The 18613-nt window shown below is 39.2% G+C and overlaps 3 protein-coding genes across 3 annotated transcripts; 1 reads left to right on the top strand and 2 right to left on the bottom strand.

Annotated features, from left to right (window-relative positions):
* Nucleotides 1-3991: 3991 nt before the first annotated feature.
* LOC140015954 (uncharacterized) lies at nucleotides 3992-4564 on the top strand. Its single transcript, XM_072068788.1, has one exon. The coding sequence runs from the start codon at nucleotides 3992-3994 to the stop codon at nucleotides 4562-4564; it is 573 nt and encodes a 190-aa protein (XP_071924889.1).
* A 1814-nt stretch (nucleotides 4565-6378) lies between these two features.
* Nucleotides 6379-7776, bottom strand: LOC140015952 (uncharacterized). The gene is made up of 2 exons (XM_072068787.1): nucleotides 6804-7776; nucleotides 6379-6464 (listed from the first exon to the last, which is right to left on the bottom strand). Exons 1-2 carry the CDS (start codon nucleotides 7774-7776, stop codon nucleotides 6379-6381), a joined length of 1059 nt encoding a protein of 352 aa, XP_071924888.1.
* A 1965-nt stretch (nucleotides 7777-9741) lies between these two features.
* Nucleotides 9742-10284, bottom strand: LOC140015951 (uncharacterized). The gene has a single exon (XM_072068786.1). It carries the CDS (start codon nucleotides 10282-10284, stop codon nucleotides 9742-9744), a length of 543 nt encoding a protein of 180 aa, XP_071924887.1.
* Between the last annotated feature and the right edge of the window lie 8329 nt (nucleotides 10285-18613).

The following is an 18613-nucleotide window of genomic DNA, read 5'->3' as shown; positions in this document are numbered from 1 at the left end:
ATATATTTGCAATTGTGTGTGTGGTATTTAGGAATTTACAAATTTAAAATTTGAGGCATAGCAAGAGATTGTTTTTGGTGCCATTTTTGGGGAAGATTTGTAACAATATCGGCATAAAGATTGACTCTATTAGTTTAGACCTTTTTACTTGATTTCTTGTGCTATTCTTGTCCTGTTTTTTTGTTTGTATTTGTGTGTTTCTGTGTAATTTGTTTTGTAGTATGTGTTAGTAGCCTCTATTTTTCTTGCCTAATTTTGCTTTTGAGGTGTTTGAAAGAATTTTTAGGAAATGAGGAGGATAGGTCATTTTAAAGGACAATGTGTAAGATAAGGAATTTGGGGGCCTAATCCACAGTTCGGTACTTTCAACACACGATGCGTGATGGTGGAGTGCAAGAAAATCTCGTAGGTTTGACCCTTGATAATGGCATGTTGAGGTTAAATACTAAATTAGATAGTTTGATGCACTTGATTGAATAATATAGGAATGTTAATAGTTTGAGTTCTAATTTTATTATTTGTGTCTTGTGTGGAGGTTACCATGCTGATTATCAATGTATGAAAGTACAACATATAGATTACTTCGATAGATTTGAGTATTGCACTTCTTATGTTGATCAACATGAATCTAACTAGGGTATTTTGCATGACTCTGGTTGATCAAATCAATATGTTTATAATGATTCTCAAAATTTTTATGATTTCCAACCTAATTATGTCAAACAAGATTATAAGCCATCTTGGGAATTGGCAATTGAAAAGTTGGCTAATACACCTTTTTCTAGGGAGTTGGAAATAGAAAAATTAGTTAACAAATCTAAACTATCTTGGGAGCTAACTATAGAAAATTTAATAATGAAATGGATTCAAAATTTGAAAACTAGCCAATGAGATAGACAACTATTTTGCTAAGTTAGAGGATAGAATGGGAAAATTGCATTTACAATTTGATAAAATATATGATCAATTGCATACTTTGTGTGAAGTTATTTCGTCAAAGAGTATAAATACTAGCATGAATGGTAAGAATGTCACATGTGAAGATGGACTACATTTTGATAATCATGATGAATCTAATTGTGGTGTTAACGATCAAATGCCCACTTTGCATGATAACTCATTTGGAGCTAACCTTGAACCTCAAGAAATAAGTTTTGGCGATTCATTTTTAGTCTCTCTTGAAGAGAGTCTAGAAAGTGCAAGTTCTAAAAATAAAATTGCCTAGGCAATTCCTACAGAAAGTGTATTGATGAGTCCTCAAGTGATGCACATTCAAGGTGATATCCATAAAACACTTGGGACCAGTAAACCCCTTACTCCTCTCTTATTTTTAGAATATGTCGCTTATTCACTAAAGTCACCATTTATAGATCCACCACAATTTGAGTTAACGAATTATTCTTTAACAAAACCTCTTTGAGAAGAGGCAAAATAGTTAAACTAATGACTATAAACAAGCACTTGTTAGGAGGCTATCCAACTATTTCTTTATTTTCATGTCTTTTTGTTATGTTTTATAGTATATTTGTCTCTATTTTGTAGGTTTGAAGAATAAAAGCCAAAAAGGCACTATCAATGGAGATTGGAAAGTACAAACGGTGTCCAATCATGGCAAATCACCTACTACACTAAGGGAGTATTCATGTTCTTTCCTTTTACCTTTTTACATTGAGAACAATGTGTAATTCAAGGGAGGGCGAGGTTGCTTGGAATTGAATGCATCTCTTGGTATTCATGTGGAAATTGATGTACTTGTTAAAAATTTTGGTAGTTGGTGATGTAGGTATGCCTGAAATGTTGAATTTTGGAATTGTAGGCACAATTTTTTTTTAAAAAAAATTGAACATTTAAAAAATTTCCTAATGGATCTCGGATGAAAGACACATATATCATAGCATGATCTATCTAACAAATAAAAGCACTCTAATCGTGAGTGATTTCCTACTCCTCCTTTAAAACCTAACATTGTCCTTAATGCTAATAAAGTACTCCCTTCGTCCCACTTTGATAGTCCTGTTTTTCTTTTTCATCTGTCCAAAATTGTAGTCCACTTTTCAATTGAAGAATGTAGCTGTCTTTTAATTTCTCTAAAACACTCTTATTTATTATAAGTTGTTATTACTATAAACTATCTTATTTAATATAGATTGTTAGTATTGAATATAACCTACCTCATTTAATCCATTTAGATTTTTCAAAACATGTTGATCTATGAAAAGCCAACTTTATTTAATTTAAGGGTATTTTAGGAAAATAGCAATCTAAATTTGTTTTTCCAACAAAGTTAACTACTTTTTCTTAAACTATGTGAAAAAAAACTAGGACTATCAAAATGGGATAGATGGAGTATAAAAAAAAAAAAAAACTTCTATCCATTATGTTAATAAAGTATTAAAAAAAAAAAGCTTCTCTAACATGCACATCATCTTTGATAGCAGTAGGTTTTTTTTTTAATAGAGAAACTGTCGCACCATTACTAGCATATGCACAAAGCTACTCTTAGTATTATGGTTTTCAAAGATTAAACATATAATGGCATATTAACTAATAGAGAAAATGTCTCTATAATGTACATTCACTAGAGTCATTGGCCAAAGAGACAAAATATTGCAATGATCTTCGCTCTCCGAAATAGATTGTTTCTCACCAGAAGTAGGTTCATCAAGCAGTTCCTCACTAGAAGCAGGTTCATCAGGCAGTTCCTCTTTAAATGTGATTTGATGTTTCAAGATCACTAATGCTTCCTTTGGGAGAGACCCTCTTGTTCTTTTGAAAATCCCATATTAACTCAACTAGCTGTCTATTAAGTGGATTATGTTCAAGTTACTCAGAAAGAAACCATGGATGCCTACAAAATAAATAGATTGCTTTAGCTTTTTCACTATTAAACTTGAAAGAAACCATGGGTATCTGCAAAATAAATAATAAAAACAAACTCAAAAGACAAACTAGAAACCACAAGAAAATTAAGAACCCAAAGATTTCAAGACTTTCAAGAAAAACTTGATCTCTTTAAGTGTCAACAAAACAAAAAGAAAGGTTAGAAGTAATTCTAAATTATAGTCATTAGCTTGACTTTTTGTTTTCAGGATTTCCTCATGGTGGATCCCAGAGATCAAATGCTCGATTGTACTGGTTAAATTCGCATTCAATATATGGTTTCAAACTTTGTCCATTCAATATATGGATCAATAGGGACATGGCTAATTTCCGGTGGGGTTAGGAGGGTGAAAGTAAGAGGATCCACTGGATGAATTGGGATAAATTCTTAGAACCAAAAACAGGGGGGAATAGGTTTCAGAGATTTGATGGAATTTAATCAGGCATTGTTAGCAAAGCAGTTGTGGAGAGTCATTACAAGACCAAATTTAATGATGAGCAGAATATTAAGAGCAAGATATTTTAAAGGGGAGCAAATTTGGAAAATGAAGAGTAATTGGGGGTATTCCTGGTATTGGAAGAGTATTCTAAGGTCAAGGCAATTACTGGAAGCTAGGGTAAGGAAAAGAGTTGGGGATGGAAGAACAATTGATGTTTGGAATGATAAATGGATCCCTGGAACTGAGAATGGGAAGATACAAACAAGGAAGGAAGAAGAAAATCAGGTAGTCAGAGTATGTGAACTGATCAAGGATGGGAAATGGGATGAAGAAATGTTACGAGGAACATTTGAGGAGGAGGACAGGGTTAGATCAGGAACATTCCAATAAGTGAACTTCAGAAGAAAGATAGACTATATTGGGAAAAATCAGTTACAGGAGAATATATAGTGAAATCAGGCTACAAATTGGCCAAAGCAATGTGAAGGTGTATAAAAAGGAAAAGCAATCAGGAGGAGACAAGCCAATGAAATATAGCTAATTTAGAATGCTGGAAATCCATCTGGAATCTAAATATGAAAGGAAAACTAAAGGTGTTTCTCTAGAAATGTCTGCAAGGTATTCTTCCAATAAATGCAATTGTAAAACAATGATGTGGGAAAGGAGATCACATGTGCAAATATGGTGGAGAATACATAGAAACAATAGAACACATGCTGCTCCTGTGCAAGAAAGCACAATTGGCTTGGAAACTTGCACCAGTGCAATGGGATGGGCTGCAACAATTCAGTGGAAATATATGGCTGTGGTGGGAAGGGTTGATGGAAGCTAGAGAAAGAGAAGAAGGGGAGGACCATATTACTCTAATTGTGAACCTAATGTGGCAAATTTGGAAGGCAAGAAATGGAGTAACATATAAGAATCAAGAATTAAACCCTGTACAAGTGGTAAACAAAGCAGTAGAAGAATGGTTAGAATTCAAAAAAGTGCAAGAGGAAGATAGGGTCAACAAAGAACAAGACGTGGCAGCAGGAGATCAGGATCTCAAGTGGGTTTCTTCACAAAAAGGCTGGATCAAAATAAACACAAACAATGCTTTGAACCAGACGATGAACAAAGCAGGATGGGGAGTAGTAGCGAGAGACAATAAAGGGAAGGTGCTAATTACATGGGCAACTCCAAGAAGTAGTTGCAGTGAGGCGAGACTAGAGGAAGCACTAGCATTCAGGGAAGCAATGATATAGGCAAAAAGAAGGGCATGGAAGAAAGTGGAGTTTGAGTCAGACTGCAAGATGATAATAGATAAGATGGTAGACAACTCTGCTAGTGACATCTTGACTTCAACGGTACTAAATGATATAAGGAAACTAAAAAGATGCTTTGATAAATGTTGTTTCTCTTTCACCAAAAGAGAAAAAAACGGTATCAGTCATAGTTCAGGTTCGCTGTTAATTGTTTACATGAGATTGAATGGGAAGGAAACTTTCCAGCTTGGCTGCTAGCGGCAGCTCAAGCAGATGTAAAAGAGCAGTTGCTCTAGTTGCTACAAACTATAGCTATTAATGCAAATGTTATCAATTTTGGCAAAAAAAAAACTTAAAAGTACTTTGTTTCATGCGCAATTTTTATCACACTCAAAAGAAAGACTTGAGTCACCACATAAGGATCCAACTATCTTCACCACAACTCACCACAATAGAGCTTCAAAAACAACAAGAACCAAGGGTTTTTTTTGCTAATAATTAGCATGAATATAGCAGTGCCTGTTTCGTATGAAACTTTTTTTAAAAAAAGTGATAAGGAGATAAAATTGTTTGAGTTTGTTAATTAAAAGATAGAAACAAATATCAAGACTTACTTTGTGTGCATTATTATAATTTCAAATTTTTATATGATATCATCTTGTCCATCTTGATAACTAAGAGATACCACCAAGCTAATAATATTTACAATAAAATAATTCATAAACATAGTTGAATGTGTTATAGCCGAAGTTAGATTAAAAATAAATAAAATGTAAATTACCTATTAATTAGAGATCTCTATTCATGTAACATTGTAAGTCCTTGAATCTTATTCTTTAGAATACAATGCAAAATTTCTTCTGCATCAATTGTAACATTAAATAATTGTACTATCTCTACTAAATTATAGTTGATAACTATGAGGTACAATTCTAAACCTTTCATCCTATGCATTAATTCAATATTTTGAATCTAGTAAATTTTTTCTTACACAAATTGATACGACCTATGCCATGTTGTAGATGCAACCCGCACACGACAAGCCACATGATCTAGAATATTGTATCAAGATTTGATAGCGGAAACTCAATTCACACAAGGATGGCTCGAGCACAATCAAGTTGGTAGAATGATGTCACAATCTAGTGCATTTCTAGATTGATAAGTCAGTTGAACACTTAGAACAACTCTAAAATGCTCAAAGAAAGTTCATGAAGAAGCCAAAGAGACAACACTCATGTGTTTATTACTAGAAATTTCATCTACCATCTATTATAATGGAAAAATAAGACTATTTAAAGTCAAAGTCCGAAAGCTAGTCCAAGCCCGAACCAAACATAGATTACGTCTTTTATTGCGATTAAATGACTATTCTAATGGCATGAATATCTAATATAACTAGCCATTTATTCCTAATAATCAATAATTAAGCAAAAAGTCAATAAATTATGTGAAAATAAGAAAAATGCCTAAAATTGATCGGATCAGAATCCTTGCATGAATTCCCGACCAAATTCTCATGTTGAGTCAAGGTAGAAAACATAACAAAAAATGAACAACTTTAGTCACGCATAGGAAGTGGATCCACGATTGGATCCGCGAACAAATTTAGGCGCAGATCCATCGAAGTTGCATTTTCTCTATCGAAATCAACGTGCGCAAAGCTCATTTCAATCAGGTCCAATGCCTTCTATGTGTTTGTATGGTCCAATTTGATTTTGAATAGCACGAATCAAGACTTGAAGCGACTCCTTAAGCTTCTTAGCTCTTGCATGCGTAATAGGATTCATTGGAACTTTCATCGAATCAGTACTTCAAACTTGAACAACCTCCTCATCATGATCTCCTGCATTATTCCTATCCTCTTGTGAAGGATTTATCCTCAAATCATGTTCATCATCTACAAGAAAAGGAGTTAAATAAGCAACATTAAACGTACCACTAACATTATACTAACTTGGAAGATCTAACTTGTAAGCATTGTTATTGATCCTCTCGAACACTTGAAAGAGTTCATCTCCTCTTAGAGAGAACTTTTTTTTTTTTTTTAAGTTAAAATTTTATTCCAAAACCAGAAAACAGGTTTACACGAGGAAGCTAATGCCTAACATGTGGAATTGCTAGCCTATCTAGTCTTAAAAGCGCTTTAACCCGACGTGGAAGTTCCCCTTCGCCATTGAAAACCGAATCACAAGTCAACTGCGCCGAAGCGAGTGCATCTGCAACCATGTTTGCTTGCCGATAACATGCCCTAGTGACCCTCCGAGCTCCTGAAGCAGAAAACGGATCTTCCGGAGGACGTTACAAAGCGGCCAACTAGCTGGCGCACCCGAGGCTAGCATGCGAACGAGAGCTGCAGAGTCGGATTCTGCCCTTACACCTGATATTGCCCGATCCAGGCAGTATACCAGTCCGGACAACAGCGCTAGTGCCGCAGCATGAAGCACGCTAACGTCCCCAAACTCCTTGTAAAAGGCAAATATCACTCTCCCCTCACTGGACCGGGCGACCCCGCCTCCAAACGCCCCCAACGATGTGACACTCGCATCCGTGTTCAGTTTTAGTCCCTGCGCTGGTGGCCGGGACCAAGCAACCAGCATTGACTGGCGGCACACCCCCACTCTTCTCCTTCCCCGTGCCCAGATACAATCCTCGTCACCCTGAAAAGAGCGCCCTAGCTTCTGCGCCTCCCCCAAAAATTCCATGAGATTCCCAACCTCCCAAATAATATGGTCCGCTCGCATCCTTGAACCCTCAAACCTTGCCTGATTCCTAGAACGCCATATGAACCATAGGGCGGCCATCGGGACCAGAACCCGTATATGATTCGCCTTGACCATCCGATGTGAAAGGAACCATCCTACCAGCAAGGAGGAGACACCAGGAGCCCCCCTCCACGAGATGCCAAACTGCTGTCCAAAATGCCCCCAGACGCTCACGGCCACTGGCCCAGTCACGAACAAATGCTCCACTGTTTCTCGCGCCCCTCCGCAGCAAGAGCACATAGACCCGAGATGGACCCCCTTCCGCTGGAGTTGGACGTCCAGGGGAACCCACCTCCTAACTAGGCGCCACGCAAAGAAAGAAATCTTAGTCGGCAGCGCTGGGCTCCAGATGAATTGACTTACCAAAGACACATTCTGTTTTTGTCGGGGACCCTCCAGCTCCGTCGAAACCGAAAAGTTGCCGGAAGGAGATCCCTCCCAGATCATTTGATCCTTGAGGGACGGATAAATTTGAAGTTGGAGAATCCGTGATACATAACAGTCAGGCAGCCAGCTCCGGAGCCGAGCAACGTCCCAGCCGTTCTGCAAGAAAAGCTCCTCGACTAATACAACTGGCGCCTAGGGCTTATCCAGGAGCTGCGCCAGCGGTAGCTCGGTACACCAGCGATCCCACCAAAAATCAATCAGACCTTCTCCCAGACACCAGCGAATCCTCCCTTCCGCAAAGTCTCTAACCTCTAACAGCCACCGCCAAGACGCGGGGGGCCGATCAACCCTCACAAGCGCTGGATGAACACCTTTTATGTACTTTCAGTGCATAAACTCTGCCCACGCCGAGTCCTTTCTCCTTAACTTCCACCAAAGTTTGCAGGAAAAAGCCTGAACAACGTCCCCGAACGCCCGCACTCCCAGCCCTCCTTCTTCTATCGGGAAACACATTTTTTTCCAAGCTGCCCAATGCACCCTTTTTTTCATGATGGAGTGGTCCCACAGAAAACCGTTGCAAATTCTGCCCAGAGCCACTAAAACCGCTTTAGGGGGCTGCAGCGCCTGTAGCAGATGGAGCGGAATCGAGGTAAGAACATGACGGATTAGAACAATCTTACCCCCCATGGTCAACAACCTGGAGCTCCAGTGGAACAACCTTTGACGCAGTTTTGCTAGCAACCCATCAAACATCACGCAACTCACCCTCCCCTTTGTTAGCGGGACCCCTAGGTACCTGATAGGAAGCCGCTGCTCTTGGAACCCGAGGATGGACTGCACCAATTGACTTTGCTCCGGCGATATACCAGAGGATGGGGAGAACGAGCTCTTATCGGCATTTACCTTCTGCCCCGACCACGATTGGTATAACTCCAAGAAGAGCTTAATCGCACTTAACGCATCCCTCGAACACCGCGTGAATATCATGGTGTCATCCGCAAATGCCAAATAGGGAACCCGGGACCCAGCTGAGACATAGAATCTGGACTCGCAAGCCAGGAACAAATCATGCAACCCCCGTCCCAGGAATTCAGCAACAAGAAGAAATAGCGCTGGAGACAGCGGATCCCCCTGTCGTACACCCCGTGAAGATTTAAAGTACCCAGTAGGTTCGCCATTTATAAGCACTGAGAACCAGGAATTCGAAAATGTCCTGAAGCACAAATCAACCACCTGCTCATTGAACCCGAACTGCCGAAGCATGTAAAGCAGGAATGGCCACTCTACCTGATCATAAGCTTTCTCCATGTCCAGCTTAAGTATCAGATTCGGCTCCTTCAGGCGTCTATCCAAGTCCTGTGCCAGCTCCTGAGCTAGCAAGACATTGTCGGTGATATCCCGCCCTGGGACGAACCCCGTCTGCCACGGAGATATGATATCTGGGAGGATTGCATTGATTCTTGCAGCCAGGATCTTGGAAATGAGTTTGGAGCTTACATTGCATAAGCTAATAGGCCTAAAATCCCGCCATTGGCATGCACCCTCCACTTTGGCAATTAGGACAATTAGCGAGTTCGACCAACCCCTCGGTTGCCCCACCCCTTGAAAAAACTCCTGAATCGCCCCCACCAGGTCGTCCTTAATGATCTCCCAACACTTCTGGTAGAAACCTGCTCCAAAGCCATCCGGGCCAGGAGCACTGTTTACCTCCATCGAGAAGACCACCTGCCGGACTTCCTCCTCTGAAGGAATACCTTGAATCCTGGCATTGTGCGAGCCATCTACCGACGGAAGCGCAAATGCAGGATCTGGAAAACCACCCCGAATTGTCGCCTCTGACGCGAACAATTTGGCATAGAAATCCGTTGCCGAGTCCTTAATGTGCTGTGCATCATCGTGCCACTGACCATCCGCGTCTTTAATCCTAGCTATGAAATTCATGCTCCGGCGTTGTCGAACCACCGAGTGAAAAAAGGACGTATTAGCATCCCCATCCCTCAGCCACTTCACCGCCGCCTTCTGCCTCTAGAACTCGCATTCGGTGGCCAACTCCCTATTGTACTCTACCTGAGCCGCACTGAGACGGGTCCTAGCGGAGTCATTCCGAACCCGATCATACTCCTCCTCACATGCCTTGTAGGCGCCCTCAGCCACCTTTACCGCGTTAGAGATGTCACCGAACGTGACCCGACTCCAGACTCGCAATGCTTTCTTCACCTGGACCAGTTTCCTGGAGAAACGGGCCATCCCAACCCCTGATGTCGCCGTTTCCCAAACCTCCTTCACCACTGTAAGAAAACCAGGATGGCGAGCCCAGACATTCAGATACCGGAAGGAATGCGAAGAGCCTGTCCCCGGGGCGCATTTTACCAGCAATGGGGCATGGTCCGAACGCCCCCTTGCAAGATGCGACACCCTTGAAAGCGGGTACGCCATTCCCCATTTGTCGTTGACCAGAGCACGGTCCAATCTCTGCCATACTGTGCCATTTGTCCACGTGAACTGAGAACCGTCAAGGTCCATCGCAGATAGTCCACATCTAAACATCGAACTATTGAATTCGTCCATGTTTCGCAGGTTGGGGGGGACCCCCCGGCTTGCTCGTCTGCCAAGGCAATGACATTAAAGTCTCCCACTGCCATCCATGGGTGTGTCATTGATTCGCCGATGCCCTCTAACGCCTCCCAGAGTGGCCGTCTGGCCACCTTGGTGCATTGGCATAAACTACGGAGATACCGATTGACACACCCGAGCCAAAGAAGGCCGTTACGTGCACCAATTGCTCTGCATGTTCTATATATGTAAGGCTGAATCTCGAATCCCAAAAAAGCCAAATTTTCCGATCAATAAGACTAGCCGCATTATCAAAATTGAGTCTGCGGCGAACGACTTCCATTTGCCCTACTTCTGACATTGGTTCTAATAACACCAGTAAACGAACTGAATTATCCCGGCAAACTTTTCCCACATACCGGATAGAATCCGTTCGGGAGGCTCCCTGAATATTCCAACACAACATATTAAGCGGGCTTAACATAAGAACGGAGGGAATAAGAGTTCTGAGCTACTGACCGTACCTGTTTCCTCCTGCCGCCCTTACGAGGTCGGCCCCGTCGCCTCGCGCCATTGTTATGTGACTCACTTGCGGAATCCGCCTCCCCTCCACTCTTCCCGTGTGCCCCTCCATCCGCTGCCAAGAAAGAAGCCCACCTCCGACTCATCTCTACATGGGCGTCCACCAGCTCCTGCCTCGTGATGACCATCTCCTCCAGGTTATCCGCCGACAGGCGCCGCGGCAAGTCTCGCTTGCGTAACAGACGTGGGGAAGTCCTAGGTGACTCAGACCAGGTGCCATCCGACTCGTCCCCCTCCAGGGTTTGCAGTGCTGCGAAACGATTCTGCCTCCCCCCCTCCCGAGTCACGCTCAACCCCGAGGCCGCAAACGGCATCTCCGGAGGCGCCTCCAAGCGGGGAAGTGTAATCTCTAGACGACCCCCAAGACCCATGTTCTCCCCAGCGTTCGACCCATCCAGAAGCTGTAACATGGGCTGTTGCGGTTGCTGCACCAAGGACGCAGCCACCAGCAGTGGCCGTTGGGACATACCCAACAGTATCGCCTTGTCGGCTCCCTCCTCACGCTCCCCATGCAACGACTGGGGAGGTTACGTCAGTGGCGCACCTTCTGTCTGTGGTTCTCTCCTGCCGCCAGACACATCAGCAGCCCCCTCTGATAGCAGCGGCAGCGGCGCGGGGCCTGGGGCAGCCACCGGACAGTGCGGCATCCCTGCGTCCATGACACCAGTTCCCTCGGCGTCCATGACGCCAGAGCCGACTCCCTCCACTGGCAGAAGTGGAACGGGGTCATGGGTCTCCTGGACGTTGTCCCGTTCCCGAGCCTTCTTCGGCGTATACCTCTGCAGAGGTCTCTGTTTTTCGGTCTGTGTCGAAGGCCTGTGCCCCATTTTCAGCGCTGGATTTTTCTGGCAACAAGCCGCAATAGCATGCCCAAACATGGAGCAATACGCGCAGTAATCTGGCATCCGTTCCATCTCCATTGGTTGCCAGAAGCCAAAATTGTCGTCCCCAATCCACACCCTTTTCACCGGAGTTGCAGACACGTTGATCTCTACCAGCACTCTCGCCGTCGAAGGGCGGCGAAGTTCACAGGTCGCTGCATCCACCCTCAGCGGGCGACCCAGAGTTGCAGCGAGCTTCATCAGTTGGGCCTTCTGGAAGAATGGAATGGGTAAGTCAGGGAATGCCACCCACACCGGGGCCACCGCCAGCTCTTGATCCGCCTTGAAGTCTAGAGTCCATTTGGAGATGGACATTGGAGAGCTTCGTACATACCAGATCCGATGCGCGAAGATTCTGGTGTAGTCCTCCTCCAAGGAAGGGCGTATCAGCACGTGTTTTTGGTCCAACAAACCAACGGAGCACTCACCTTTGAGGCCCAAGGCTGTGAAGAACTTGCGAATGATCTCCATAGGTGGACAGGCAAAAGAGAACCGCCCCACCAGGGCATTCTGGAAAGGCTCTGAGAGCTTTGTGATATCTTGTCTCGACAGCCGTAAAGCCGACTCCCCTCTGTATGTCAACACTTCCCCCAGCGCCGCAGGTGCCGCATCCGGCCGACCGTGCGACACCACTGCGGCGAAGGATGGCGGTGCAGGACCCCCATCCGGAAGCATTGCTGGCGGCGCAACGGCCGCCATGCAAGGAGTTCGCCCTAACAAAGACGATGTTTCTGGAGATCCGAAGAATTCGGAGCGGAAGTTTGGTAGCTTTTTTCTACTAAATATTAAAATCCCTCTTAGAGAGAACTTATTATGCTTTTGTGTTGAAAATCGTTTCTTGTGTAGATGAATCCAAATTGAATCACCAAGTTCAAAGATCATGTTACGACGACCCTTGTTAGCTTGTTGAACATATTGAGAGGTCCGCTTCTCAATGTTAGCATGCACCTTTTCATGAAAATTATGAACAAAATCTACTTTTTTCTTATCATGTGCATAGTCATAGGCAAAGGCAATAAATCTAAGGGAGTCAAAGAATTAACACGATACACAACTTCAAAGAGAGTCAGAGGATTAAAACGATATACAACTTTAAAGGGAGTGAAAGGATTAAAACCATTTATAACTTCAAATCGAAAATATTGTGTAGCACTGTGCACAATCCTATTATAAATAAACTCTACATGTGGCAAACATTCTTTCCAGATTTAAAGATTATTTTTAATGGTTGCACACAATAAAATAGATAAAGTATATTCACTACTTCAGTTTGACTATCTGTTTGGGGATGACTAGTAATAGAGAATAGCAATTTAATACCCAATTTCCCCCACAAAAACTTTCAAAAGTAGTTTAAGAACTTAACATCACAAGCCGACACAATAATTCTAGGCATACCATGCAACCTAATAATCTTTTTAAAGAACAAGTTAAAAATATGACATGGTTTGAAATGTGCCATTTTTTAAAACTAATCAACAATAATAAAAATTGAATCATGCTCTCACCTAGAACGTGGTAAACCAAACACAAAATCTATACAAAGATTAATCTGATGATTCGATATAAGCAAAGGAGTATACAAATCATAGGCATTAATCTTAAATTTAATTCGATGACACACTCCACAACGCTTCACTAGGCATTCCATATCTTTCCTCATATATGGCCAATGGAAACATTTCTGCAAAATAAATAAAGTCTTGACAACACCGAAATATCCCATTAATCCACCTCGATTGACTTTTTAATCAATAAGTCACGTATTGAACCACATGGAATGTATAACTTTTCAAGGTAAAATAAAAATTCATCATGCAAATAAAACCTACTTGAGCAGGTCTACTACATGATTCATACATTTCATCAAAATCAGGATCATTAGCATATAATTCTTTAATAAACTCAATATCAAGTAGTCTAACATCTAAAAATGTATGTAAAGAATACCCATGAGAAAAAAACATCAGATACTATATTGTTCTTACCCGACTTATATTTGATGACATATGAAAATGTCTTTACAAAGGCTATCTATCGTGCGTGTTGCTTATTAAGTTTATGTTGAGCTTTCAAATACTTGAACAACTCATGGTTAGTGTTGATCACAAATTCCTTAACTCGCAAGTAATGTTGTTATGTCTCAAGCGCATAAATCAAAGCATACATTTCTTTATAATATGTCGAATAATTTAAGGCAATACCATATAATTTCTCACTAAAATATGTGATTGGCTTACCTCCTTGCATCAACACTATGCCAATTCCCACACCTGAGACATCACATTCAATTTCAAAAATTAGATCAAAATTAACTAAAATATGAAGTTATGCATATGTAAATTTGTGCTTAATTAATTGAAATGCCTCATTTTGTTATTCACCCCATTGGAATCTCTCATTCTTCTAAAGAATTGCTGTCAATGGTGCAACAATGGTGTAAAAGTTCTTGACAGAGCATTTATAAAAACTAGCCAACCCATAAAAGTTTCGAATTACATCTACGGAGTTAGGTGTAGGCCATTCTTGTATGGCTTTAACCTTAATCTTATCAACTTGTATTCCCTACTTTACAACATATTCTGAGAACACAAGGTAGTTAGTGTAAAATATGCATTTTTGGAGATTGGCAAACAACCTTTCTCGTCAGAATACATCAAAGATAACTCTTAAATGCATCATGTCTTTTCAACATATCTTAAGATTGTTCTGTATAAGATTTTTCTAGAGTTTTCCCATCATCAGTCTTTAAAATTCATTAAGTAAAATTGACCAAATAGTTATGCATTCAGGTAAAACATTGTCTTATCAATGCATACATATCAATTCTCAAATGCAACATTATGCATTCATTCTATTATAATATTTTGTGCAAGAAAATGATTACAAAACATGTACGCCTATCTTTTATTACAACTAACAATATTCTTCTAAAATCTCTATGACAAATAGTTTTTTTCCAAAGGCTTTATTAATTGAATTCCTTGACAAAACTGTTAAAATGTTTTTGAAAGAACAATCAACTGCTTTAAATATATAATGATGTAGCATTAAAACTTTATTCTACATTATCAGTGTTGTTTAATTGATTAATTATACTATATCAGATTGCTTATTGATAACACAATCTGATTGCTCATCTATATTAATTAAAATTTTAAATTTTGAATGTCATCTCTTGGCGGTAGTAGAAGTTTTCCTAGATGATGCAACTGAAAGAACAATTCTATTTTGTGATCTAAATTTAACAATCAATGTTCTCTACAAATATGTCTACTACTACCATTTATGAAATGATTATATCTAATTTTCTTGTCATATGTTTAAATTATTTTATTATAAGTATACATTTGGTCGTTATTTAAATCAGACTATAGATCGTCAAATAATTTCTTTCTATAGCACTATAAAATTTAAGTTATTCACAGATAAACCTATTCATATTGAGACGACTAGCTGCATTTAATGGTTGTAGCATCAGAAAAAAATTCTTGAGTGGCTTATCATACTTGATTAATAATTTCTCAATTTTTTTGAAGATCTTGATTCTTTATTTCATCTACTGTAAGATATAAAGTAGTATTTATAGATCCTCTTTTAAATATGTAATTCAAATTATCAGGTAATACCATCTAATAATGATTCCATAAGTTTAGAGAATTTGTGATTTATGACATCATTAGCAAAATACAAAATATATTTTGTAGTTTCAACAGTGATCCTTAAATTGATGCTTCTAACAATACTACATATCAATCATTATTATATCTAACAAATTGAGTGACATTTGTAGATTTAAAAGGTGAATATAATATTTCATCAATAATTTTGATATTTTTAAATGACTTAACAATTTTTGACCTTATGTAACAACATCTATAAATAATAATGCTCTCTAAAATTTTGATAAGTATAAGAAATTCTTTCAATACATTAATATTACTTTCTTAATTCTCAAATTTTTTTTCTAGTTTTCATACCTAAAGATTTGAAAAATTAATATATATATATATATTATCGGCAAATCCCGACGCTCGGGAAGGGTAGCCAACCCCTTATTTTATTGTGACCAAGAAAGAAATAAAATAGGACTTAAGACATCACCAAATAATCCTCACTTGAAAGAAATAAAATTGCAAATGTCTAAACAGTAAATGCCACCACCAATCCCAAAAATAGGAACACAAGCTAAATGACATAAAGTAAAAAGAACAAGTCAAAGTAGATCCTGCCGATATGGATGCCATACACCCAACTCCTCCTCAATGCCCATCATGCATCTCTCTAGACTCATCACTTCCCTCTCTAACATCTTCATAGACTCTCATGTCCCACAAACCTCAGCTAAAACAGTATGCAATAGATCACGAATGGAAGGCTCCTAGGACTACTGAGATGTGCCCTCCCTAGCTCTATGTTGTGACCCCTATTGCTCAAACTTGGCCTCCTGATCATCATCCTCAATATCAGCATCCAATGAGCAAGCAATGCGCATACTGGTAAAGGCATTCATAGATTTGGGCTATTGAAAATTGAGCTTATGCTCATCCTGAAAATCTACACCAAAGTGCTAAAACAGTAAAGTCAAGAGACGAGAATAAGGCAAAATCATGTCCTTTTAGTTGTAACAAGTGGCGTTGGTCATAGTCCTAAGAATGATAGCAGCCAATGGAACACCGACAATGTCTCCTAACCCAAACTCCATTTTATCCATGAGATAGTAATCAAATACCCAACATCACATTCTTACTACTAGAAGCAGACACAATATTATGATTTAGTAGGTAAAAAAGCAAACTATGCCTCAACTTCAAAAATTTAGTAGGAATGAATGCTTTGTATTTTACCACCTTACCATCCTTAGCAATGATGCCAAAAACTGATGTCAATTTCTGCAAGTGTATAGAGCCAACCATAGTAATTAAATTGCTTGGAGAATTTCAGGGCTCGAACCTACAAGAAAGAGTTAATTTTTCCTACCTTAATTATTAAAGAAAGTGATAAAAGTGAAGTTACCATCCTTAGCAATGATGCCAAAAACTTGATGACGATTTCTGCAAGTGTATAGAGCCAACCATGGTAATTAAATTACTTGGAGAATTTCAGGGATCGAACCCACAAGGAAGAGTTAATTTTTTCTACTTTAATTAGTAAAGAAAGTGATAAAAGTGAAGTTCAAGGAATTTATTATTCACTATCTAAGAATTAAATTAAACAATCAAGTCAAAGAAAATATATTGGAGAAACAATTGGCAAGTAACTAGGATTTGTCAGATTTTGTTCGAGAGCTTAAATTAATTATCCAGATATTTTCTTAACATGCCAAGAACATATCACATAAAAGTACTTTAGATTATCTTTCAATACATCTAAATTATACTCAATTAAATCTCGCGTTTCTCTCAAAATCACAAGTATTTATTTGAGCCATTTAGGATCTTAAGTGATTTTATTTACATCATACAAACACCAAATTACTCTCGTATTTAGGAAGTGTGTTTATCTATTTAGTGCTCGATTGTATATCCCTTCTCAGTTCATACAAATCCTAGAAATATGTCTATGATGGCCAAGTATAAACATGTAATTAAGACAAAATAGATAAATCAAATAAAAATAAAAATTTTAACTAGAATAGTTAACCAATACTCCTTCACATAACCCTAGTTATGGAATTAAATTAGTACAACATAGACATGAATAACAATAAGAATTAAAGAAATAATACAAGACTGAAGATAAAGAGTAAAAATGTAAACTCATTTTTTAAATTATTTATTAGTTTATTTTGCTCAATTCATTAAAAGGGCAAAATTACTATGGGTAAAAAAATAATAATAATATAAAAAAATTTATTAGTAGGATAGGGTAGAAGAGTAATTAGGGTTAGTAAGGAGATGAGGTGGGATAAGAGTTCATTATTAATAAACTAAAACTCTTATCTAAACAACCTACTAGTGGGTAGTGCTAGGGTTTAGGATTTTGTCAGAACAATAGAGAGAAAAATAACACCATTTCTATCTTTCACTTGTCTGTCTCCCCTAGAGTAAGAATCAACTAAGAGTAGAGGAAAAGAAGAGGATGTCGTCGTCGAACAAGTAGACAATTAAACGCCTAGACCTATAAGTCCCGAACGCATGCTAAAATTCTTTTTCTCTTAAGTGTATTTAATTCCATGAATTATTTTGAAATTTTCGTGCATATATGCATTATAATATATTTAGGCCTGTAGGAGAAATTCAAGAAGATTTATATTTGGATCAATAGAGATAGGGTGCTAAATTTTAGGTATAGGGTATGATGGAATTGAAATCTCTAGTTTGTTAAAAAAAAAAAAGAAAGGAAGAGGGGAAGAGCTGCCACTGCTGAAGCTTCAGCTTTAGCAAAGCAACAACTAAAAAAAAAAGGAAAGGAAATGCCGCCAGCGCATGGCTAGCGACATGAAAAGGTTGGCCGAAAATGAAAAAAAAAAGGGAGAAAGTTGCCAACGCATGGTTGGCGACAAAGGAACCAATTGCCAAGGTTGGCCGAAAGGAGAAAAAAAAAAGAAGTAGAAGTCAAGAATGGCGGCGCTGCCAAAGCTTGACGAAAGCTTTGGCAATGCCACTGGAGTTTAAGCCCATAGAAATTTTTTTTTTATCAATAGCAATGATAATAATAAATAAGTGAACATATATATATATATATATATATATATATATATATATATAATGGCAAGTATACCTGTGTTAGAAATATAGTATGGGTTTAGTAAATATTCAATAAAGAAATTTTAGAAATAACTAGGCCATCTTTTATGGACTTACAAAGGAATTAAATTTCAAAACCCAACCTAAAGAAAATTTTCAGAGTTAAAGATTAGTCATTTAAGCTTATACTTA

Source organism: Coffea arabica, chromosome 10c (genome assembly GCF_036785885.1).
Source record: "Coffea arabica cultivar ET-39 chromosome 10c, Coffea Arabica ET-39 HiFi, whole genome shotgun sequence".
NCBI classification, from domain to species: Eukaryota; Viridiplantae; Streptophyta; class Magnoliopsida; order Gentianales; family Rubiaceae; genus Coffea; species Coffea arabica.
This window is presented reverse-complemented; position numbering and strand designations above follow the sequence as displayed.